General features: G+C 34.4%; 1 protein-coding gene across 5 annotated transcripts in view; it reads left to right on the forward strand.

Moving 5' to 3' along the window:
- LOC117923700 (polycomb group protein EMBRYONIC FLOWER 2-like) overlaps nucleotides 1-19,516 on the forward strand; it is a 56,648-nt gene extending 37,132 nt beyond the window's left edge. For 2 of the 5 annotated variants that reach the window (XM_034843913.1, XM_034842484.1), the window contains exons 11-21: nucleotides 4,274-4,326; nucleotides 6,235-6,288; nucleotides 6,370-6,429; nucleotides 6,902-6,948; nucleotides 7,038-7,171; nucleotides 10,867-11,155; nucleotides 14,724-14,772; nucleotides 16,466-16,549; nucleotides 17,867-17,946; nucleotides 18,144-18,233; nucleotides 19,096-19,516. In XM_034843913.1, the coding sequence (XP_034699804.1) occupies nucleotides 4,274-4,326; nucleotides 6,235-6,288; nucleotides 6,370-6,429; nucleotides 6,902-6,948; nucleotides 7,038-7,171; nucleotides 10,867-11,155; nucleotides 14,724-14,772; nucleotides 16,466-16,549; nucleotides 17,867-17,946; nucleotides 18,144-18,233; nucleotides 19,096-19,219 (1,064 nt within the window). In that variant the 3' untranslated portion in view covers nucleotides 19,220-19,516. The other 3 variants (XM_034843212.1, XM_034844669.1, XM_034845280.1) reach the window with 3 other exon arrangements.
- The last annotated feature ends 342 nt before the right edge of the window (nucleotides 19,517-19,858 follow it).

Raw genomic sequence — 19,858 nt, forward strand, 5'->3', positions numbered from 1 at the left:
ACTTACAAAAGAAGATGAAAGAATATTTCAGCATAGGCTGTTAGTAATTTCCATATGGTTGGTGTGGAGTAGACTAGCAGCCCATGCCCTTAGTTGGAGTTTTTGTTTTTTCAAATAATTTTATCCAGGTTGGATAATATGTGTGTGTGTGTGTCAAATTTTCTTTTTGTTTTTAATATTATGACTCCTAATAGGAAAAGGAGTCGTATTCCTATTAGGTGATAGGCTTTCACTCTTACTAGAATACAGAATTCTATGAGTCTATATAAACCTATGTAGTTTTTCAAATTTATTAATAGACCTTATTGGAAGTTGTAGTAGCTATGTAGCTTCTTTGAAAGCTATAACTGTCTGCTCTTAAGTGAGATTGCTTAGGACCCTAGGTGTGATTACAAAGGAACCTTAGTGCCATTGCCAAGGATTTTATTTGTTTTTTTTGCTTCCTTGGCCTCTTTCATCTCATTCCACAGCTAAAGAAACTTCCATAATGCTGGTAATTTAATGATAATGCATCATTATGTAGCTAAAAATTGATGTCATAATCTTTTTGGATAGGGAAAGGTCATGGCTGAATAGTGGGAGTAAGAGTTCTTTTCTTATTGTCTGTTTTTAAGGAGTAAGGTTTGTTTTGATTGTCATCTTTTGGGGTTGGGGAAGTGGTAAATGAATGGAGAGGGATTGTGGGAGTTTCCAGGTTCAAGTCCGAATGGGGATAAAAAATTACCTATTAAATTTTTGTTTTATTTATTTAATTATTTTTCGGGGTGGGGTTTGGTCTACATCCCAGGTAGGAGACTGGTGTTGCTGAGTGAGGATGGTTCCTCCATGAGTTAGTGTTTTGAAGCTCAACTTTAATGAATAGATTAACTGGCTTTAGAGGACTCATTTAAGACCATACGGGTGAGATTACTCTTTTTTTTTTCCCCAATAGAACAATTCTGGGCTAGCTATGGTAGAGAAAATGTTTATTTACTTGAGGATCTGAAAATTGCAGGAGAATTCAGAGATACTAACCTACTAATGGAGGAGGATTCAACAACATTTTTGTTTTGGATGGTCATAGAGGGTCTTGAAGGTATGACCATCTGATGTGGAGGATTGTACTCCTTGATGGTGGATTAGGTTGCTCTTTTGCTCATGGATGTTGATTGGCTGATCTGGAAACCAATAGGCTTGCCAAGAGAGGAGCCTCTTCTTTAGTTTGTTTGGGATTTTATGCTCCTTGGAGTTTTGCTTCTCAATTGCACTAAGCTTGGAAAAATCCATGGCAAGAATAGGTGTTATAGAATTTAATGATTCTAATTCTTGCATTTGGATGGATATGCCAGGTTTTAGAAGGAGGAAAATATATCTATTTTTGAAATAATGAGATAATGAAATAATGATTAATTTATAATTCAATCTATTAAATGTATTTTTAAAATATAAATATATAATATATATGCATTTTAAAATATAAAAGCTTTTAAAATAGTGGAACTTATTATGTATTATTTTGTTATTCTTGAAATGAACATAATGCATCAAATATTTTGTTATTCTGAAATACATGATTTTTCTTGAAGTACATTAATAATATTTTATGTTTTCTTTTAATCTTCTAAGTATGCTTTATCTTTATTAGATCATCTATAATACATAGGTTATCATATTTTTATCGAAAGATATATAATGATTGAATTGGACTCACAAGCTTTATTAAACTATAATATTATAAATCATTGTTTGAAAATATAAATAATGACTAAACTGAAATAAATGGTTTATTAAATTACTATGTGTAGACATTTGTTGGAGAGTATAAGGTACATTGTGGATCCAAATCCTACAAGTTTAAGTTTTAGGAAAATTGGTAGTTTAACATGGTATCAGAGCCTCATTGGTGGAAGGTCAAGTGTTCGAACCTCACCACTTTATGTTTATTTCCCCAATCTATTAAGTCCATGTGTGAGCCTAAAAATGGAGCTAAGACTTGAGGAAGGGTGTTGAAGAGCACGATATGCATTATTTAGCCAAATCCTACAAGCTTAAGCTTTTAGGAAAATTGGTATTTCAACCTTATTATGTTTTGAAAAGAAGATTAAGATAAAGGTTTCTCCACAATAGGAATGTTGCAATGTGGTAAAAGTGGGTTTATTGAAAATGTTTTGTGGAGTTTGACAATAGTGGGATAATCAATTAGAGCACCAATGCTACCTTCATCGCTCTTGTGCTAAAACGAAGTCAAACCAACAAAATATTAGATTTTAAACCTATTAGCTTGGTCACAAGCTTGTATGAATTCATGGCTAAAGTTCTTTCAAGTTGCATGAAAAGTCTTTAATGAAACCATCCACATTTTACAGGGAGCTTTTGTAGAGGGGAAATAAATTTTATATGCAATTTTGATAACTAATGAAATGTATGGATGTGAAAAGGAAATTAGGAGAGGAGGGAGTAGTCTTCAAAATTGATTTTGAAAAGGCCTATGACCATGCAAATTGAGGTTTTTGGGACCATGCACTAGATAGAAAGGGGTTTAGTACTAGATGGAAATCATGGATGAGGGGATGTTTATCCTTAACAAATCTTGCACTCTTAGTGAATGGAAATGCCAAGGGATGGTTTAAAGCAACCCGAGGATTAAGGTAAGGAGATCCTCTTTCTCATTTCCTTTTCGCCATTGCAACGAATGTTTTAAGTAGGATGCTGATAAAAGCATAGGAAAGTGGTATTCTAGAAGGGTTCCTAGTAAGGAGGAGGAGACAGGTTGCAAACAACACTATCATACTTTTTAATGCCAGTATGGAAGAGTTCCAAAATTTTAGGCTGTTCTTGTTGATTTTTGTACACATTTAAGGACTTAAGATCAATTAGGCAAGAGAATGTTGTCAGGGATCAATACAAGTCCGAACCAGATTTTTAGATTGGCTCCATTGTTAGAATGTAAAGTTTCTAAGTGGCCTTTAACCTATTTGGGTCTACCCTCGAGGGGAATCCAAAGCCAATCTTTCAATATGGGAAACAATTGAAAGCCAAACGTGTTTTCCTTGAATTTTGGATTAAACCTATTTTGGGAACAATTGTTAGCCAAATGTGTTTTTCTATTTTTTTATTCTTAAAAAACAAAAAACTGTTCTTGAGAAAAGTTCCCAAACATAGTCTTTGGCTTCCTACCCTTGAGGATTTTGTTTAAAAAAAAAATATACATGTACCTTTTTTATCCTAAATAAAAGCACATACACAAAAGTTAATACACGTTTCTCTTCTTCTTCTATACATCTGCCTTTTTTGTCCTAAATAAAAGTCCATACATAAAAGTGAATACACGTTTCTTCTTCTTCTTCTTCTTCTTCTTCTTCTTCTTCTATATATGTGCCTTTTTTGTCCTAAATAAAAGTGCATACACAAAAGTGAATACATGTTTCTCTTCTTCTATACATATGCCTTTTTTGTCCTAAGTAAAAGTCCATACACAAAAGTGAATTCTCGTTTCTTCTTCTGTTTATTTTATTTTATTTTATTTATTATCAGAAACAACAATTTCTCTTCTTTTTCTTCTTCTATTTCTTTTTTCATATATATATATATATATATATATATATATATATATATATATATTATCAGAAACAACAATGTCTTGCATTGAAATAGTCCCCAAAAAGGAAAACAGATACATACTAGTCCAAAAGGCGATCTTCACAGGTCAAAATGGTTATGATAGTGCATACAATTTACTATCTTCTCTTGGTTACATATGGAGTTTTCTTTCATGGAAAGGAACATAGATAAAGGTGTCCTCACAATTAGAAAATTGTAATAAAGCCTCCATGGTTTAGAACATCTAATGCCTCGATGCTGAAGATTTCAAATCTAACTTCTTTGGGGTCTTTATTATGTCAAGCAAGAAGGCTTCCCTGCAAAAGAGGTCATTGACAAGTCTGAATTCTTTTATTTCTTCCCCAGTTAGAATAAATGATTTATTCTGTTAATAAATTAGAAACTTTGGTTGATGACTTAATTGTAAACTTTATTCAGATAGTTAGCCTTGGGCTCCTTGGTGCCTGTTAATTACTGGCACAAGGTAATTTTGAACCTTCTCTTTTCATTAAGTTAGTTCTCCTTTAATATTTTTTATGCTCGACTTATATCACTTGGAAATCATTCTCAATGTGATTTTGGAGCTTCCATCTTCATTAAGTTAGTTCTTTAGTATTGTTCATGCGTTATGGCTATCTCTCATTTGAAAGTTATTTCTCTGAGTTACTGATCAATATATTTTATCAATGTGCAGTAACTGAAAATTTCTCTTGCCCATTTTGCTTGATGCAATGTGCGAGCTTTAAGGTTGGTTTTCGTCCGACACACTCTTTTCTTGCTGTTCCCTCAATATAGTGAAGGTTTAGGAAACTTCCAGTTTCACCAGGAACTTAGTGGGGAAAAGGTAGCTTTTAGATGTTGAAAATCTACACAACAAATAAATTTTACATATCTTTTTCAAAAAGTTTGCCGGTTTTCCAAAGCATGTGCAAAGTATTGGATCATACTATATATATATTTGGAAACATCTCATGAAAAAGCATGAACTGCTTCAAAATGTCATTAACACCTATATCAAACCTCAATTTTTTTTTTCTTTTATTACTCTTTAATTTGATCGATTTTGTAATCTTCCTTATATTTGTGATAAGAGAGTGAAACAACAATCTTTTAATCATTAACCTTTTTTCATTCAGAATTCTTTTAATCATAAATTTACAAATGCTATCACAGCCAAAATCTAGCCCTTCTTCAACTTTAGAAAACTCGGAACCTAATACTGGACGGGGTATGGTGATGCTTATCTCATGGGTTTCTATGAGGAACATAGGTGTCTGACAATACATCAAGATAAGGGGAATTTTCCATATTTATTATCATGTGGTACTCTTGTGGAGACCTAGATCCACTAATTGGTTCAAAGATTCCTTTGCAACTGGAGCTGGCTTTTTGCAACAGAGAGAGACTTTCTGGAAGCAAATTATAAGTAAAACATACAGGGAAGCTGAAGGGGATTGGTGTTATTAGGAAGTGAGAGATAGGTACAGAGTTGGGTTATGGAAAGCCATAAGGAAATCAATTGTAGAGTCTCTTTTGCTGTGGGCAATAGGAGGACGGTAAAGTTTTAGAAGGATACATGGTGAATGGAGATGAACCTTTGTGTGTATCTTTTTTCTTCTTATTTGCCATAGCTAGTTCGAAAGAAAAGTGAGTGATGGATTTGTGGAATGAGTCCAATGAAAGGGGTGATTGGACTCCTAGCTTCTTTAGGCATCTAAATGATTGGGAGATCAAGATTGTGGGGCGTTTCTTTTCAAGGCTTCAAGAAAAGGCAGTGATTAGGAGAGACACCCTATCAGGATGGCATGACTCCTTTGTTGGAGGAAACGAAAAAGGGTGTGGGGAGCAACTCCTTTGTACCTATTTTTGATAATTTTGAAGGAAAGAAATAAAAGATTGTTTGAAAACAAGGAGCTTTCTGACCAAAAACTGAAATGTTGCTTCTTTGTAACTTGTTGTTTTTGACCAAGTTGTATATAATTGAAGGTCCAATGTTCTTATTTGGTTTCATTGATTGGTTAGGTTATTTTTGAGGGAGTGAGTGGTTTTTTGTTGTCCCCTCTTACTTTTCCTTTTCCATTTTTTTTTTTAGCTTTTTGGTGATGTGTTCTTTTTGATGATTTTTATTTAACACTATCTTTATTTACCTATCAAAAATGATTCCTTTGCAAAAAGGGGAACTATAGACAGTGCATATTCTGAGGAGGGGGTGGTGGTGGTGGTGATTCACAGCCCAATGATCTTAAGAGAAAGGATTTTGTATACTGAAGCTTTGTTTTGGATGTTTCTTCTTTTTCTTTTATGGAGCATCTTCTCATCCCACTTTAGGATCCCTCTTGCTTTACTTTTATTTGCAGTATTACTTCTTCATTGTTAATTAAAAAAGAGTTGATGATTTTATGCCCTTATCCACAATCTATTACTTCATTACCATAATAGACTTGTTTGCCTACTGTTTTAACCTAAATTTCAGTGAATTCAACCAATCAAAGTCTCCCATATTATTCCTCCCCTTTCCAATATCAGATCTTGTCCTGAAGGTCATATTTTATCTTTGTTCTCATCATGGTGTAAATGAACTTAAATTATCTCATTTATATAATTTTTTTGTTATGGGCTCTGATACTGGAATGAAATTCCTAATTTTGTTTGCAGGGCCTGCGTTATCACTTATGCTCCTCACATGATCTATTCAACTTTGATTTCTGGGTTGGTAGCTTTGGATATCAACTCAAATGATGCGTCATTGGATTTTCTGGAGAACTAAGTTAAAGGACATTTATTTTTTAGGTGACAGAAGAATACCAAGCTGTGAATGTCTCTGTGAAAGTTGATATCTTAAGATCTGAGGTCAGAACTTCATTTCACACTCAAAATGTTTTGGAGGATATATTTACATGATGCTGAAATTTTGGTTGCCTTCTACTGATTTATCATATTAAATTAAGGAAACTCAATGAAGTGGAGCCATCTTTTTTAATTTAATTTTATCAAAAAGATTCCATCCACTCAGGGACCAAGGTTTGTGCTGAGGGATTCATTGGGTGGTGGTTGCAACACAACCTAATGATTTGCATTAAGGGAAATTGAAATAGGGAGAGTTGCATCCTCTCTAGAATAAATGTTGCCCTCATGTTAATTTGATTTTTATGAATAATAAATATGCCAATTAGCTCAGAGTGCGACCATAGCCATGCAATACCACTGCACAGAGTTGCATCTTCTCCAGAATATATGTTGTCCTCGTGTTAATTTGGTTGTTGTGAATAATAAATATGACTATTTATTAGTTCATGTGCTGTCAATATGTTTTCTTGTACAGATCATGGCAGATGGAGTAGACCCACGATTGCAAACATTCTTCTGGTGGTAAATTTGAATCTCTTGGTACAAGTGGCAGTCTGGTTAATGTTCTGTTTGTTTATTAATAAGAAAGGTGAGATAAATTGTATGTGCAGCTCAAAGCCACACAAACGTAGAAGACTGAAGAACCAAGTTCAAAATGCAAACCATGTTTTCCTGCATTTCTTGGAGTCGGGCTCACCTAATTTTTTCAGTGAAGCACACAAGGGATTTCTGGAAAAGGATGATGGTACTGATTCTTTTCTGATTGCCCACCATAACAATTTCAGTAGGATCCTTAATGACTGCCCATCGTGAAACAGTAACAGTTTGTAAAGGTTAAATTTGTAATAAAGCAATACTTTTTGGATAACTGCTTCCATTAATTCTAAGCACCCACTTTAGGAGGGCCACTAATATGTCTAACTGCCCATGCTAGACATTAGGAACTTACCTGGGACACTTTTTTCTATAGGGAGCCATAATAGAATCGAAAGGGACCAAATTTTTTTAGAATCATTTTTTTCCCCATTTTTTTTATTATTGCAGAATGAAGAAAGATTTTGGAAATGTGTTTTTTTTTTTTAAAAGAATTTTGTTTTTTTATATGTACAAAATCATTCTTCATGAAATTAATAAAACACAAAATGCTCTCCTTTCCTTTGAGAAGGGTGGATTGTTTGGATTTGTGTTGGGATCTTCCTGAATTTTTCTTACATTTCCATTCTAAAGTATTTCAGAATGCAGAGAGGTTTGGGAAATATTTTTTTCCCTAAAAAGATAGTGTTTTCTTTTGAATGTACAAACTGGTTCTCTCTGAAATTAATGAAACACAGATGTTTACCTTTTCCCTTTTCTTTTTTGTTTCCCTAGGAGGAGGACAATCATAGAATCCAAAGGTCTACAGTTGAAAAAAACATAAAAAAGAAGAATTTATTATATGATGGTCATCCAATGGTGGAGGACCTATTCCTCATTCAATACAATTGAGAACCATTGAGTTTGAATTCTCCAGGAACTCTTTGGCCTTCTGTTTTATTCTTGATACTTTCTAATTATGTCTAAAATTTTCTTTTAATTTTCATCATTTTTGGTAGGACCAGTGGTGATTTTATATATTTGCAGTTTATTTTAGTGAGTCTTGTTATTTAAAGTAATCTTAGGATGCATTTGGTCTGCCAAATATGGGAACTGAAAAGGATATGAACATCCATGCTGAGTGTCGCCCTGGATTACAAATCATCCCAAGCCTTTGCTTTCTTACAAAGGATCTTTTGTTACTCTCTCTTCATTGCTGTCACTGGCTTGTCATTGCTTGCTCACGGGCAAGCCACCAGCCATTTAATCAGTAGTAACCTCTTCTACTCCTTCCTCTAATATAATTGTTTTTAATCTTTTTCATGTTTAAAAACAAATAATAAAAATATTTAGTAATATTATGCAACTGTTTCTACTAATACTCTTTCAGACATTGTTGTCGCCCCCTTGGGTCAAATATCCTATCTAGTCATAGGTGGCATTGCATCACTAAACTAAATTGTAGACAAGATTTATTTATTTATTTATTGATAGATAAAGAGAACAATATTAAACAGAAAGAGGAAACACCAATCTAGTGCCCTCTAGGTATACAGGGAGTATACAAAAGCAGCCCAAAGGCTCGAAACCAAGGGAGGAGGAAATAAACAACAACCTACCCTTACTTAGAGCCTAGCCACTCAAAAAAGCTAACAAGAGAAGAAGGGCTCAAAATTATAAACACCCTAACCCAAGACCAAAAATTACATACAAAATAATATTTCAGCCTTTGAAGCGAAAGCTTCTCATTCCCAAAAGCTAGCAAATTTCTTTCCTTCCAGACTGACCAAAAGCTAGCAAATTTCTTTCCCAAAAGCTAGCAAATTGTAGACAAGATTTATTATCTGGTTCATGATGCAATTTTGTCCTTGATTCAATCAACAGAACTGACTATCCTGTTCCTGTCCTATCCCAAATAAACATATCATTTTTTTTTATAGGCGACCAAGAATATATTAAAGATGCCAAACAAAGAGAGGAGGGGTGCACCTCTAGTACATGGGAGGTATACAAAGGATGCCCAAAAAAGGAAAAAAGAAAAAAACAGTAACACCTCAGAATGGCACACATAACACCCTCTTATTAACTAACACAACAACCAGTCAAAAGAATCCAACAAGGAACTGGGACCATCTTGAATATGTTGGCCAGTCCAGTGGAAAAGGGTACAAATAAGAGTGCCCTTTAGTGCTCGATCTGAGTGTTGAATTCCATCAAAGTATTTTTTATTCCTCTCTTGCCAAAGAATCCAAAACAAGCAAAGAGTGGCTGTCCTCCAAATCTTTTTTCTATTTTTGCTAACAAAACTCCCATGCCATTCCTATTGCAAAATTTTCACAGAAAAAGGGAGGACCTAAGAAAAGTCAAAGAGATAAAACAACAAATTCCAAAGACCCCTTACCTTTCCACAATAGATTAGCAAGTGATTAAATGATTCTTCTGAATTCATACATAAACAAGAATAGTTAGCTAACATTCATCCTCTTCTATTTAAGTTGATCTAAGGTCTGGAACCTTTCCCAAACAGCCTCCCAAATGAAAAAACCCACTTTTAAAGGCGCCTAAGAGCCTCACACTAGCTTCAAGAGAAAAGAAATACCTTCATCCGACTCTAAGGAAGAATAGAAAGATTTCACCAAGAACTTTCCACTCTTGCTAATCTTCTAAATCAGCTTATCATCATCCTTGCTCCACTTCCCAAGAACTTGAAGCCTCCTAAGTAATTCCTCAAAGTTGTGTAGCTCCCAATCTTGAAACTGCCTTGTGAAACCCAAGTTCCACAACCTTCCTGCTAACAACCTCCCAAGCCACTCAAGCCCCTTTATTAGAGGCAAAAGAAAAAAGAGATGGAAAAGAGTCCTTTAAAGGAGTATCCCTACACCAAAAAACATCAAGCCAAAATTTTGTTCTTCTTCCATTGCCAACTGTCACACTTGTTCTAACCGTAAAGGCTTCCCAACCTCCTCTTATCACCTTCCACAAGCCAATACTATAAACCCCCTGCCAGTATGAATGTACATATCATATGTCATATCATGTTGTGTTCCCTGATCCAGTGGGTCAAATACTGCCTTGTTGAGTATCTTCAAATTAATGATTATATCCAGAGGTTTTTTGGGAAATTTTTGGGGCCTTGTTCCCATGTAGATCCCCTGTTGATTGAGGGATGGTTGATTAAAATTGTATCATTCTGGTTCTGCCGGCTACTGAAACTAGATTGGATGGTTGATGTCGAATTGATTGAGTCAATTTTGAATTTATAATTATTGGAAGAAAATCTGATCTAATTTTGATTTGATTTGATGCACACAGTACCAGTTATAGCCATGTCTACAGATTTCCTAGTTATATTTTTGTGTGATTTTCAGTGGATTATCCATAATATGTAGTTTGATCTTAACTCAAACATTTACTAACTATATTTTTTATGTAACTTTTAGTGGATTATCCATAACACATGCTTTGCTCTTAACTCTTAAACAGTCCCAATTCATGTTTTGTTCTTTAAATTGACTTTTTCATCATTTGATAGTAAAACTTTTGAAAAATCTTATGAGTGACTTCTGAATATTTAACGATATCCAAACCTTAGATTCAGAAAATCAGTTACACTTTAATCAAAAGTTGGCTTCTCAGTATTTTAATTGGTCAAAATTTGAATCCTGCTAAACCAAAAGTAAGTTCAGTGAACAGACAGTCTGCTTGGTAGGAAGGTTGAAGTATCAAATTATGGATTGCAATTTTCTTTGTGTCTTACATATTAACAAGACAGATGAAGATGAGGATTTCACTTTTCCTTCTGTGTTTTTGTAAATGGTAATCTTTCCTTATATCTCTTGTTACTGAAATTTTATCTTCATCACTTAGATGCTCTTTCCTGTGAAGGTGAAAAGTCTTCCATGTCATTACCCTGTCAGAAAGATTTGCAGAATGCAAGGCCTGTTGCAGAAAGCTATGCTATTGGTAAACCTAGTGCTGTTGAATGTATTGAACATGTTGCATCAAACCTCAATGAGACAGGTGTTCCAATTGCCATGGCTCAATCTTCTGTGGACATGGAATGTGTTCAATCAATATCTGGAAGTCCTACGCCCCCGGCCGTGCTACAGTTTCCAAAAACAAGGAAGTTATCCTTTGAACGGTCAGAACCTAGAAAGTATGTTTACTCTTAAAGGTGGTTGTTGTTTGTTTTTTTTTTTTTTCCTCTCTTTTCCCTTCCTTTTTAATTCTGTTCTGTTGCAGTTTTGGTTTCTTCTCTATACCTACTTGTATCTGTATATGCTAGTATATTCAATTTTATAAGTATAAATATGTAATTAAGGAAGGGACACAATATCCCCTAAGAGGAAGAAGAATGTATTAGGAATCATAGGATGCCAACTTTGTAGTCAGGACTTTATGTTGGTGTCCTTGGAAATCCATAGCCTTGGGTTACCAGGATTTCATCTATCATATCAAATGTTGGTAATGGTACTTCGATTCGCTTCTAGAAAGATCTGTGATGGGGGATCCATCCTTATGCCACCTAATTCCTCATCTTGACCTACCCCATAGATTAAGGACTTCTCTAGTGGAGATTTGGTTCATCATCTTACAATTTTTCTTCTTCAAACTTTGAATTATGTTCTTTGAAGAGATCAAGAAGTGGTTAACTTCTCAACCTTTCTAGCATTTGTATTGTGTTTCTCTTCCTCAATTCCAAATAGGAGGTATTGGATCTTGGGAACAAGTGGTTTTTTTCCCTTGAAATCTTTCTTTGGTGCCCTCAAAAGTCTTTCATGTTTTCCTTAAGCCAAGTTGATTTGGAAGTAAGGCTCCTCCAAATGTCAGTCTTTGCTTACTTGGTAGCTAATAGAAGGTTATTACCAAAGGCATACTTTAGTTTAGGAGGCCTTATGGGTTAGTCCTAGTTATTCTATACCATATTTAAGGAATGGTGAGTCTGTTGACCACCTTTTCTCTCCCTTTTGCCACAAAACTATGAAAGAGATTGTTTTCCACAATTGGTGTGGTCTGCATCACTCCTAAAGGTACTTCATATATGTTGGTTATCTCTCTTATGGGCATTGGAAGAATTCATTAAATTTCACTGAAATCTTCAAAACTTTGGATGAGATCTCAGATATCCGTAGAGATTGATATGGAAATCAGCCACACTTACCTCTTTCAAAAAAAGAATAGGTCTTGCCAACAAGTTGATTGTTCACTTTGTACATAATGTTTTAGTATACATCATATATATTATATTATATATATATATACATGCACATTGCATATCATTACACGTTTCCTCCACAACTACTTTCCTAAAACATCCTAGTGAAGCCCCATTTTTTTTCATTTTCCATGCATATCATTCTTATGTTGGGTCATGAGCCACCTATAAAAAAATGTCGGGCCACATGTGTTGTGATTATGTTCAAGTGAAGTATTAACTTGTAAACAAAGTTACATACATTTTTAAAAACTAAGTAAATTATCAGCTTTTTTTGTCCCCCAAGTAATTTCAGACCCCATAGATCATCATTTTGACATAAACAAAACATAATATGCTTCTAAGTATTTAAATTCAATGAAATACAATTTTTATCTCCATATTAATATTCAGTATTCACTTCTGTATTCATATTTTTTATTAGCATATTTTCTATCATTAACTAATATCATGAATTTTATCATACATATATAATTTTCTGAAAAAAAGAAAAAAAAAACTAGTTTAGATATGCATCATTGATTATTGTATCATTTCTTAAAGTTCTACTCAAAGTTTTCATGTCTTTTGGTTAATTTATGCTATTTTTCAAACCTTTACAGAAATTTCCATTAATATTGAAATTTCTGTCGATATTTCTTGAAATCCACCTACCAATATTCCTGTCGATACCAATATTAGACTTGAGAAGTTTGTGAAGGAGTACAAAGTGATGTTTAATCTGCAGAGGGATAAGGCCCTTTGTCTCTGTTGTGTTTAGCATTAGAATCGAGAGGCTATTAAAAACACCTTAGGGTTCTTGATGGAGTTTCAAATGTTTAAGGAAAGCTTAAATGATAACCTTGTAGTTTTGGTCTCCAAAAAGATGGTGGAGGGGGATATTGAGGAGTTTAGGTGAGTCAACATGTTGGGTGGTTTAAAATGTTGCTGGCTAAGATTCTTGTTAACAGACTATGAGTACAGTTGAAAAATGGTTTCAAAATTTCAAAATAATTCATGGAAGGTAAGCTGATCCCTAAAGTTGTTTGTATTGCCAATGAAACCATTTATTCCAGACTTCAATACTCCAAAGTAAGATTGTGTGTAAAGTGGACATTAGAAATGTCTATGATCATGTTAATCAGGATTTCTTTGTTCTTATTTCTTATAATGGAGAGCATGTATTGGTTCTCAGTGTTGGCGAATTGAATGCCTGCAGTTTCTTTATCAAGTTTCAGGGGTCTCAGCAATGGGAGCCCAGAATCCCCTTATCTATTTGTTTAGTGATTGAAGTTCTCAGCTACTTCTTTTTGAGGACTACAGGGAACTCTTATTAAGGGGTTTTGGATAAGAAGAGGCCTGGGAATGCACGTTTCACCTATCATTTGCTAATAACAAATGATTTCTTAATGCATTGTCTGAGCAATTGCTGTATCTTAGGTGCATTCTACTTTGTGCTTAAAGGTTAACTTGCATAAAAGCCTGACTATCCTGATTATGTGTGTGTGTGTGTTGTGGGTACCAGAGTATGTGTGTCAATAAAAGCTTTCATGGTTGGCAATCAGAGGTGGTATCTTCTTGTGTTGCTTACTTCCAGTTAGGAAGGAAAAGGTCCTTTCCAATGGAAGTTGACTAAAAGGGAATCTTTTTCGGTTCTCTCTTAGAAATCTCCCTCCTTTCTCATCAAGTTGACTAAATTTTGTTTCTTCATTTGGGAGGCAATCTGGGGAAGGATCCTTTCCTTTGATCAGCTGATCAGAAAATGGAGTCTCCTGGTTAATTTGTACTATTTATGTTTCTGCTTCATTGTTTAGTGATACAAGTGTTTTTGGTGCCCTAAGAATTTTCTGGTTTTGTCTCATCCAGTAAAGGATTCTCCTGTTAGTTGGTGAGGTGGCTTTTTTAGGAAGAGGAAGTGGAAAGTATGGAAAGCTTCTTTTGGCTCACTTGGTTAGCACATAATTTAAGAATATCTGGAGGATTGGAGTTGCCTCTGTTAATGCTGAGCTCTCTTTCTATGTTAATTGTTTCAGTGATCTAGGGATTACTTTCGAAAAAGGAGGGGAATTTGTCTTTCTTTTGGATTCATCGGATAGCCTGCTGTTAGCTTGAGTCCATACCTGAAGCTGTGTGTCACTCTGGTCTTCTCATTAAACTCCCATGCTTTTAGTTACTCCTAATACCTCTCAAGTACTAGGATTCAACCCCTTTGGCATTCTTTATACATACATAATGCTACAAACATTTTTGCTATTGTGTCATGTATGATTTTTCATTTTTCATTTTTTTTCCCTTTTTTTGCAATACTTTTGGTATTGTTTGCTATGCAATTAATACCTTGGGGTCTAAAAAATTGATCAATATCTACATTTGAAGTGTTGAATTGATCAACTTGTGGAATGTGCATTTACAGTACTAAGGGACAAAACCTCATGTCATTACAATGCTAGCATTAGTGAGATTTTTTCTATTTGAGAATGTCCAATTTTGTGATACTGATTCACTTTTTCTAATTTACTATTTTTTGTAGTCGTGCACTCCTGCAGAAGCGTCAGTTCTTTCACTCTCATAGAGCTCAGGTATTAATGATTATTAAACCTTTTTTATCATTGTAGGTATTTGTTGTTATTGTTGTTGGTGGTGTTGTTGGTTAGTTTTATGATGCTATTGATGTTGTTGCTGCTAAAATATCACCCTTATTTTTTGAGCTTGGTAAAATCTAGGTAAGAATGGAGGTGTTGGCCCCTACCCAGTTCTAAACTATTTTTGTTGCCTTTATTTAGTGCTTTCTTTCTATTCTAGGGGATTCTTCTATTTACTCCATGTGCACTTAGCTTTTGTGCTGCTTTGTGCCATTGGTAATGCTTCTGTTGTTTGCTTCTTGTCAGAAATTATATCTATTTTTACAGGGAGATAAGGTATCAAATAATATAGAGGGCATGTGATTCGCAATAACTTTTCTTCAATGAGATCAATTTGTTAGTAGTCCTAGTTTGGTCTCCTCTTTACATTCTCAAATTATTTTATAGTTAATGTGTTGATGGTAGAATCACTAGCATAAGAAAAACACATCTCCTCTCCTATGTTCATATGTTATTTGTGTTTGCACATGATTCAATGAAAGGAAGGTGATGGGGTATTGTTTGGCATTTTCTACACAAATTATTGGAATTGGAGGCCATTCTAATAGGTGTTTCTCATATAGCATTTTTAGAAAATTGATGTTTCCCTTGAAATGGGCTGTGAAGTGGAGACATCACAAGAACAAGGCACACATGGTAAAGTGTTTGGAATGTCATTTTTAGAATAGGCATTTTCATCTGCTTTCCTTTGCGATCTCCACTTAGTTCACATGTTTTTATTTTATTTTTTAATTTTTATTTGTATGATGCTTTGCTTCCCTTTGTCATATGCCTTTTGAAGTTTAGAAGCTGCTCCCTACACTAACTTCTCAGACCTTTGTCCAGCCTGCATATCTGTTTCTATGATTTGTTTTCCGCACTAATGGTCTATGGTGGTTGCAAAATATTTAATTGGTTTCCTATCATAAGCTCATGGTTTCGAGCATGCTCAAAGCTCAAAATTGGAAGCTTTATTAAACTCATCTAAAACCCTGTTCTGCCTGGCTTTTGCACTTACTTGGAATAATAGATTCACGAATTAGGATGTTAATGAAAGGAAGCAAAAGATAAAGAAGGATAAATCAATGGACAATAAGGTTCTCAGTCCCATTTTTCATCCATACCCGCTGGCCTATTGTACACATGATCTTGCCAGGATTTTGGATTTTGGATTTTGGATTTTGGTGGAGACCTGACATGAAAAAGACCCTTCCCTCCTTGCCATGATCTCAACTGTGTTTTCCCTGACTAGCAAGATCCTAATATTAGTTCTTTTAACCCCTTGTGTATTTCCTGCTTTTTTTGTTTCCAATAAAAAAAAAAATTACTATGGCTAATCAAAACCAATATCCAATGAGATCTTGCCATGCTCACCAAGATTTAATACAATGACATGAACATGTTAGTTGAAGATTGTCTTGATACATGTTAAATTGTTATTGTTACACATCTTTCTGATCACATTTTTCATTATTTAGGTTTGCTACATTGTGGTGGCTAGCAAAAGGTTTTTTTTTTAGATTTGTATTCTATAATGACATCCTTCTACTCTTCTTTTTAGTTGTCTGAATTTGAAATTTGTATCTGTTATTTTGAACTAAGCATAATCTTGATTGTAAATGCAATTCTTTTACCTTCTTGGTACTTAAAGCCGATGGCTTTAGATCAAGTATTGTCAGATCGGGATAGTGAGGATGAGGTTGATGATGACATTGCAGATTTTGAAGATCGAAGGGTATGTTTGGTGATTCTGTCAGATATACTTTGATTTTGTTCCTAAATTAAATGTTTAGTTATGAAAACAGAACTTGCTGTCCAGCCTTAAATATTTCTGGACTTCCTTGGGTTACTTAACAGTTACATAATCTACGTCAAGATGATCTTATTTGTTTTACAGTATTGTTATTCTTTGTGATTCTGTCAGATATACTTTGATTTTCTTCCTAAATTAAATGTTTTGTTATGAAAATAGAACTTCCTGTCCAGCCTTAAATATTTCTGGACTTCCTTGGGTTACTAAACAGTTACATAATCTAAGTCAGGATGATCTTATTTGTTTTACGGTATTGTTATTCTTCAGAGGTAAATATATTCCTCACCAAACCCTACCAGGAGAATGAATTGGGTATCTTACACAATGAAATCCAAGTACAACCAGAAACATTCCAATAATCAACTAAACTTGAAATCCATCATGTCAAACACAAAAGAGCCCAAAAGCATGATCTAACACTACAATCCATACCACTAAATGAAACCAATAGCTGACACGAAGTGGTTGAATAATAGGTCTCGAAAAAAAACACAAAAAAAATAATAATAATAATAACAAAAACATAACCAACACACGTAACAACCAAAATGAGGTGGTATTGCCAACAAATCTGGTCTAGAATGACTCTTGTAGACTGAATCTACCTTATAAGAGGCCTCTATTCTCCAATCATCTGGAAAGGAAGGCTCCTTATTTTCTTTTATTTTATTTTGTTATATATATATATATATATTAATTTTGCCCTTAGAGGCCCTTGTTACCCTTATCTACAACCTTGAAAAAATAGGGAAAAGTCATGCTATGAAACCTCCAAGGCATGAAATCAATGTTCCCATACCAGATGCTTGTTGGGGAAAAAATAGAAGGAAGAATGTAAAGAGAAGAAAGAGTGTAAGCATTTAGCATACCATTTTGATGACTGAAAAGTTCTGTTTGATTTTTTGGAGATCTTTCCAGGGTGTTTGGTTGTATACCAAGCATATTAAGCAGAAAGGGTTTTATGCTGTAAAAATAAAGTTAGGTGTGAGTTGCTTTTGCAAAAGAGCTTTCAGAACAGGTCTTAAAATTTGAAAATTTTTACCCATGAAATGGAAATCTCTTCTTTACTCGGATCTTTTCAGAGAAACACTCGGCTAAAAGCTATAGCGGCACCAAATGGGGCATTAATGCAGCCGAATTAACTGTCAGTCTACTATGAGAGGGAAGAAATAAAAGAATATATGTGCCTTTCCCTTTTATTTAATTACATAATACACTGCTGCAATTATGATGCTGCAGATGCTTGATGATTTCGTTGATGTTACCAAAGACGAGAAGCAGTTTATGCATCTTTGGAACTCATTTGTGAGGAAACAGAGGTATTTTTTACTTGTCACCTCAAGTTCTCCCATCTTCTTCACTTCTTATAGTCCTTTTCTGTTCTTTTCTTTTCTGCCAATCTTCCATCAGTCCTTACTCTAGTCTTTTTATCAGTACCTGAAGTGCCTCACGTAATGATGTGTTTAAGTTACCTTTGCATTTTATCTTGAAGAAGGATTTATTGTCACTGTTACAGGGTGCTGGCTGATGGTCACATTCCTTGGGCTTGTGAGGCATTTTCAAAACTTCATGGGCAGGAGCTGGTCCAGGCTCCAGCTATCTTTTGGTATTGTTCTTTCATATTTAGTTATTTTTGCTGTAATTTCTTTCAGAGTTGCTTCTATCCAGGCTTCACTATTTTTCACTCTGTTAAATATACAGACATTTGAATTAATTAATCCACTGTACTTAGCCTATCTTTTTAAGCTGGAAGGGTTTTTTTCCCCTTCTCCAGGAGGAAGATCTTCTGAAAACAATGGATTGGAAATGGCAACATGAATCCTCTTTTTTTATCCTCATTGGTGCCATACTCATAAAGATAAATTTCTTCTGTGAACAATGATTTTGGATTTGTTCAGGAAATTTTAGTAAAATCATTCCTCAACTGGTCAGTTCTTAAGATAAAGGGAGAATTTTTTGCATTTTACTGGGGCCATCAGCAATGATATTGTGTTATTTATTTTGATTGCAGAAATCACATGCTAGTGTTGTAAGAATTCCCGCATGCATACTTGGGTTGTGCCTCATCTGGCACTTTTAATGGATTATTTGCTCATCCAGGGGCAAAGGAGGACCAAATTCAATAGTGTATACCAAGTTTGTTAATATGAATCCCTCAAAAAAGGGCCTTGGAGTGCTGATGTGATTAAATTACTTTTATATGCTCTTGGTTTTATTTTACTTGAAAGCAGCCTCACTTGTGACTCCACTATCTCCACCTCAAGATAGTCATGTTAGGGAAAAGAACCATCATTTGGGGCACATTGACTTTGAACCTTGTTTCTACCCTGCTGCATTGTGCCTGTGACTGTTCTAGTGCATTGAAACCCATTTTCCTGCTATGGAAATTGCTTCATTTTGTATCTTTTCTTTTCTTTTCTTTTCTCAGATATCCTTATTTCTTGTGTTCAAATGCTTATTTGGTCCAGGTGTTGGAGGTTATTCATGATCAAACTCTGGAATCATGGTCTTCTTGATGCTCGCACAATGAATAGCTGTAACTTAATTCTCGAAGGATACCGAAATGAGGTTTCAGATACTATGAAAAGCTGAGCAGAAGATTGTTTGCTGTATGGCATTTGAAGTAAACATAGATGGTGCAATGTGTCATAATTTTTCATTTCAGGGTTTCCATTCCATTCTTTTAATTATTGAGCCAAAAATGGGTTTAATATTCTTTCATGTACAACAAAGGGAAAAATGAGGGTTCCTTTTTAAGCTTGTAATCTTATGACATTGTGGATCCCCTCCTGTTCCATGCTGTTCAGATTAAGTTTATACTAAACACTACTGATGCCAATAGCTCTCTTAGTGTCTTATATATATTGAGGAGCACATATTGCTACTAAACAGTTTCTTTTCTTTCTTTTTTTATATATATAATTAAAATTAATTTATTTATTAATTTTTATTTTTTATTTTTTTTTTATCTAAACATGAACATAATATTATGTTAACATTGACCTGCTCCTGGATTTACTTTCTTGTCCTAGGTCAATGAATTGAAAAGGCTCCTGTTGTGATTTGGGAGAGACTTCCATCCTCCTATTTTTATCCAACTAGAGGATGAGATTCAATTTCTTGTTTCTTAATTTCCGCAATAAAAGTAAATAATCATATTAATTCTGTTCTCAAACAGAATTGTTTTCGAATACACTTTCAAAACAGAGCTTATATATCAGAGTTGGAGAA

Source organism: Vitis riparia, chromosome 1, assembly GCF_004353265.1.
Source record: "Vitis riparia cultivar Riparia Gloire de Montpellier isolate 1030 chromosome 1, EGFV_Vit.rip_1.0, whole genome shotgun sequence".
Lineage (NCBI taxonomy): Eukaryota > Viridiplantae > Streptophyta > Magnoliopsida > Vitales > Vitaceae > Vitis > Vitis riparia.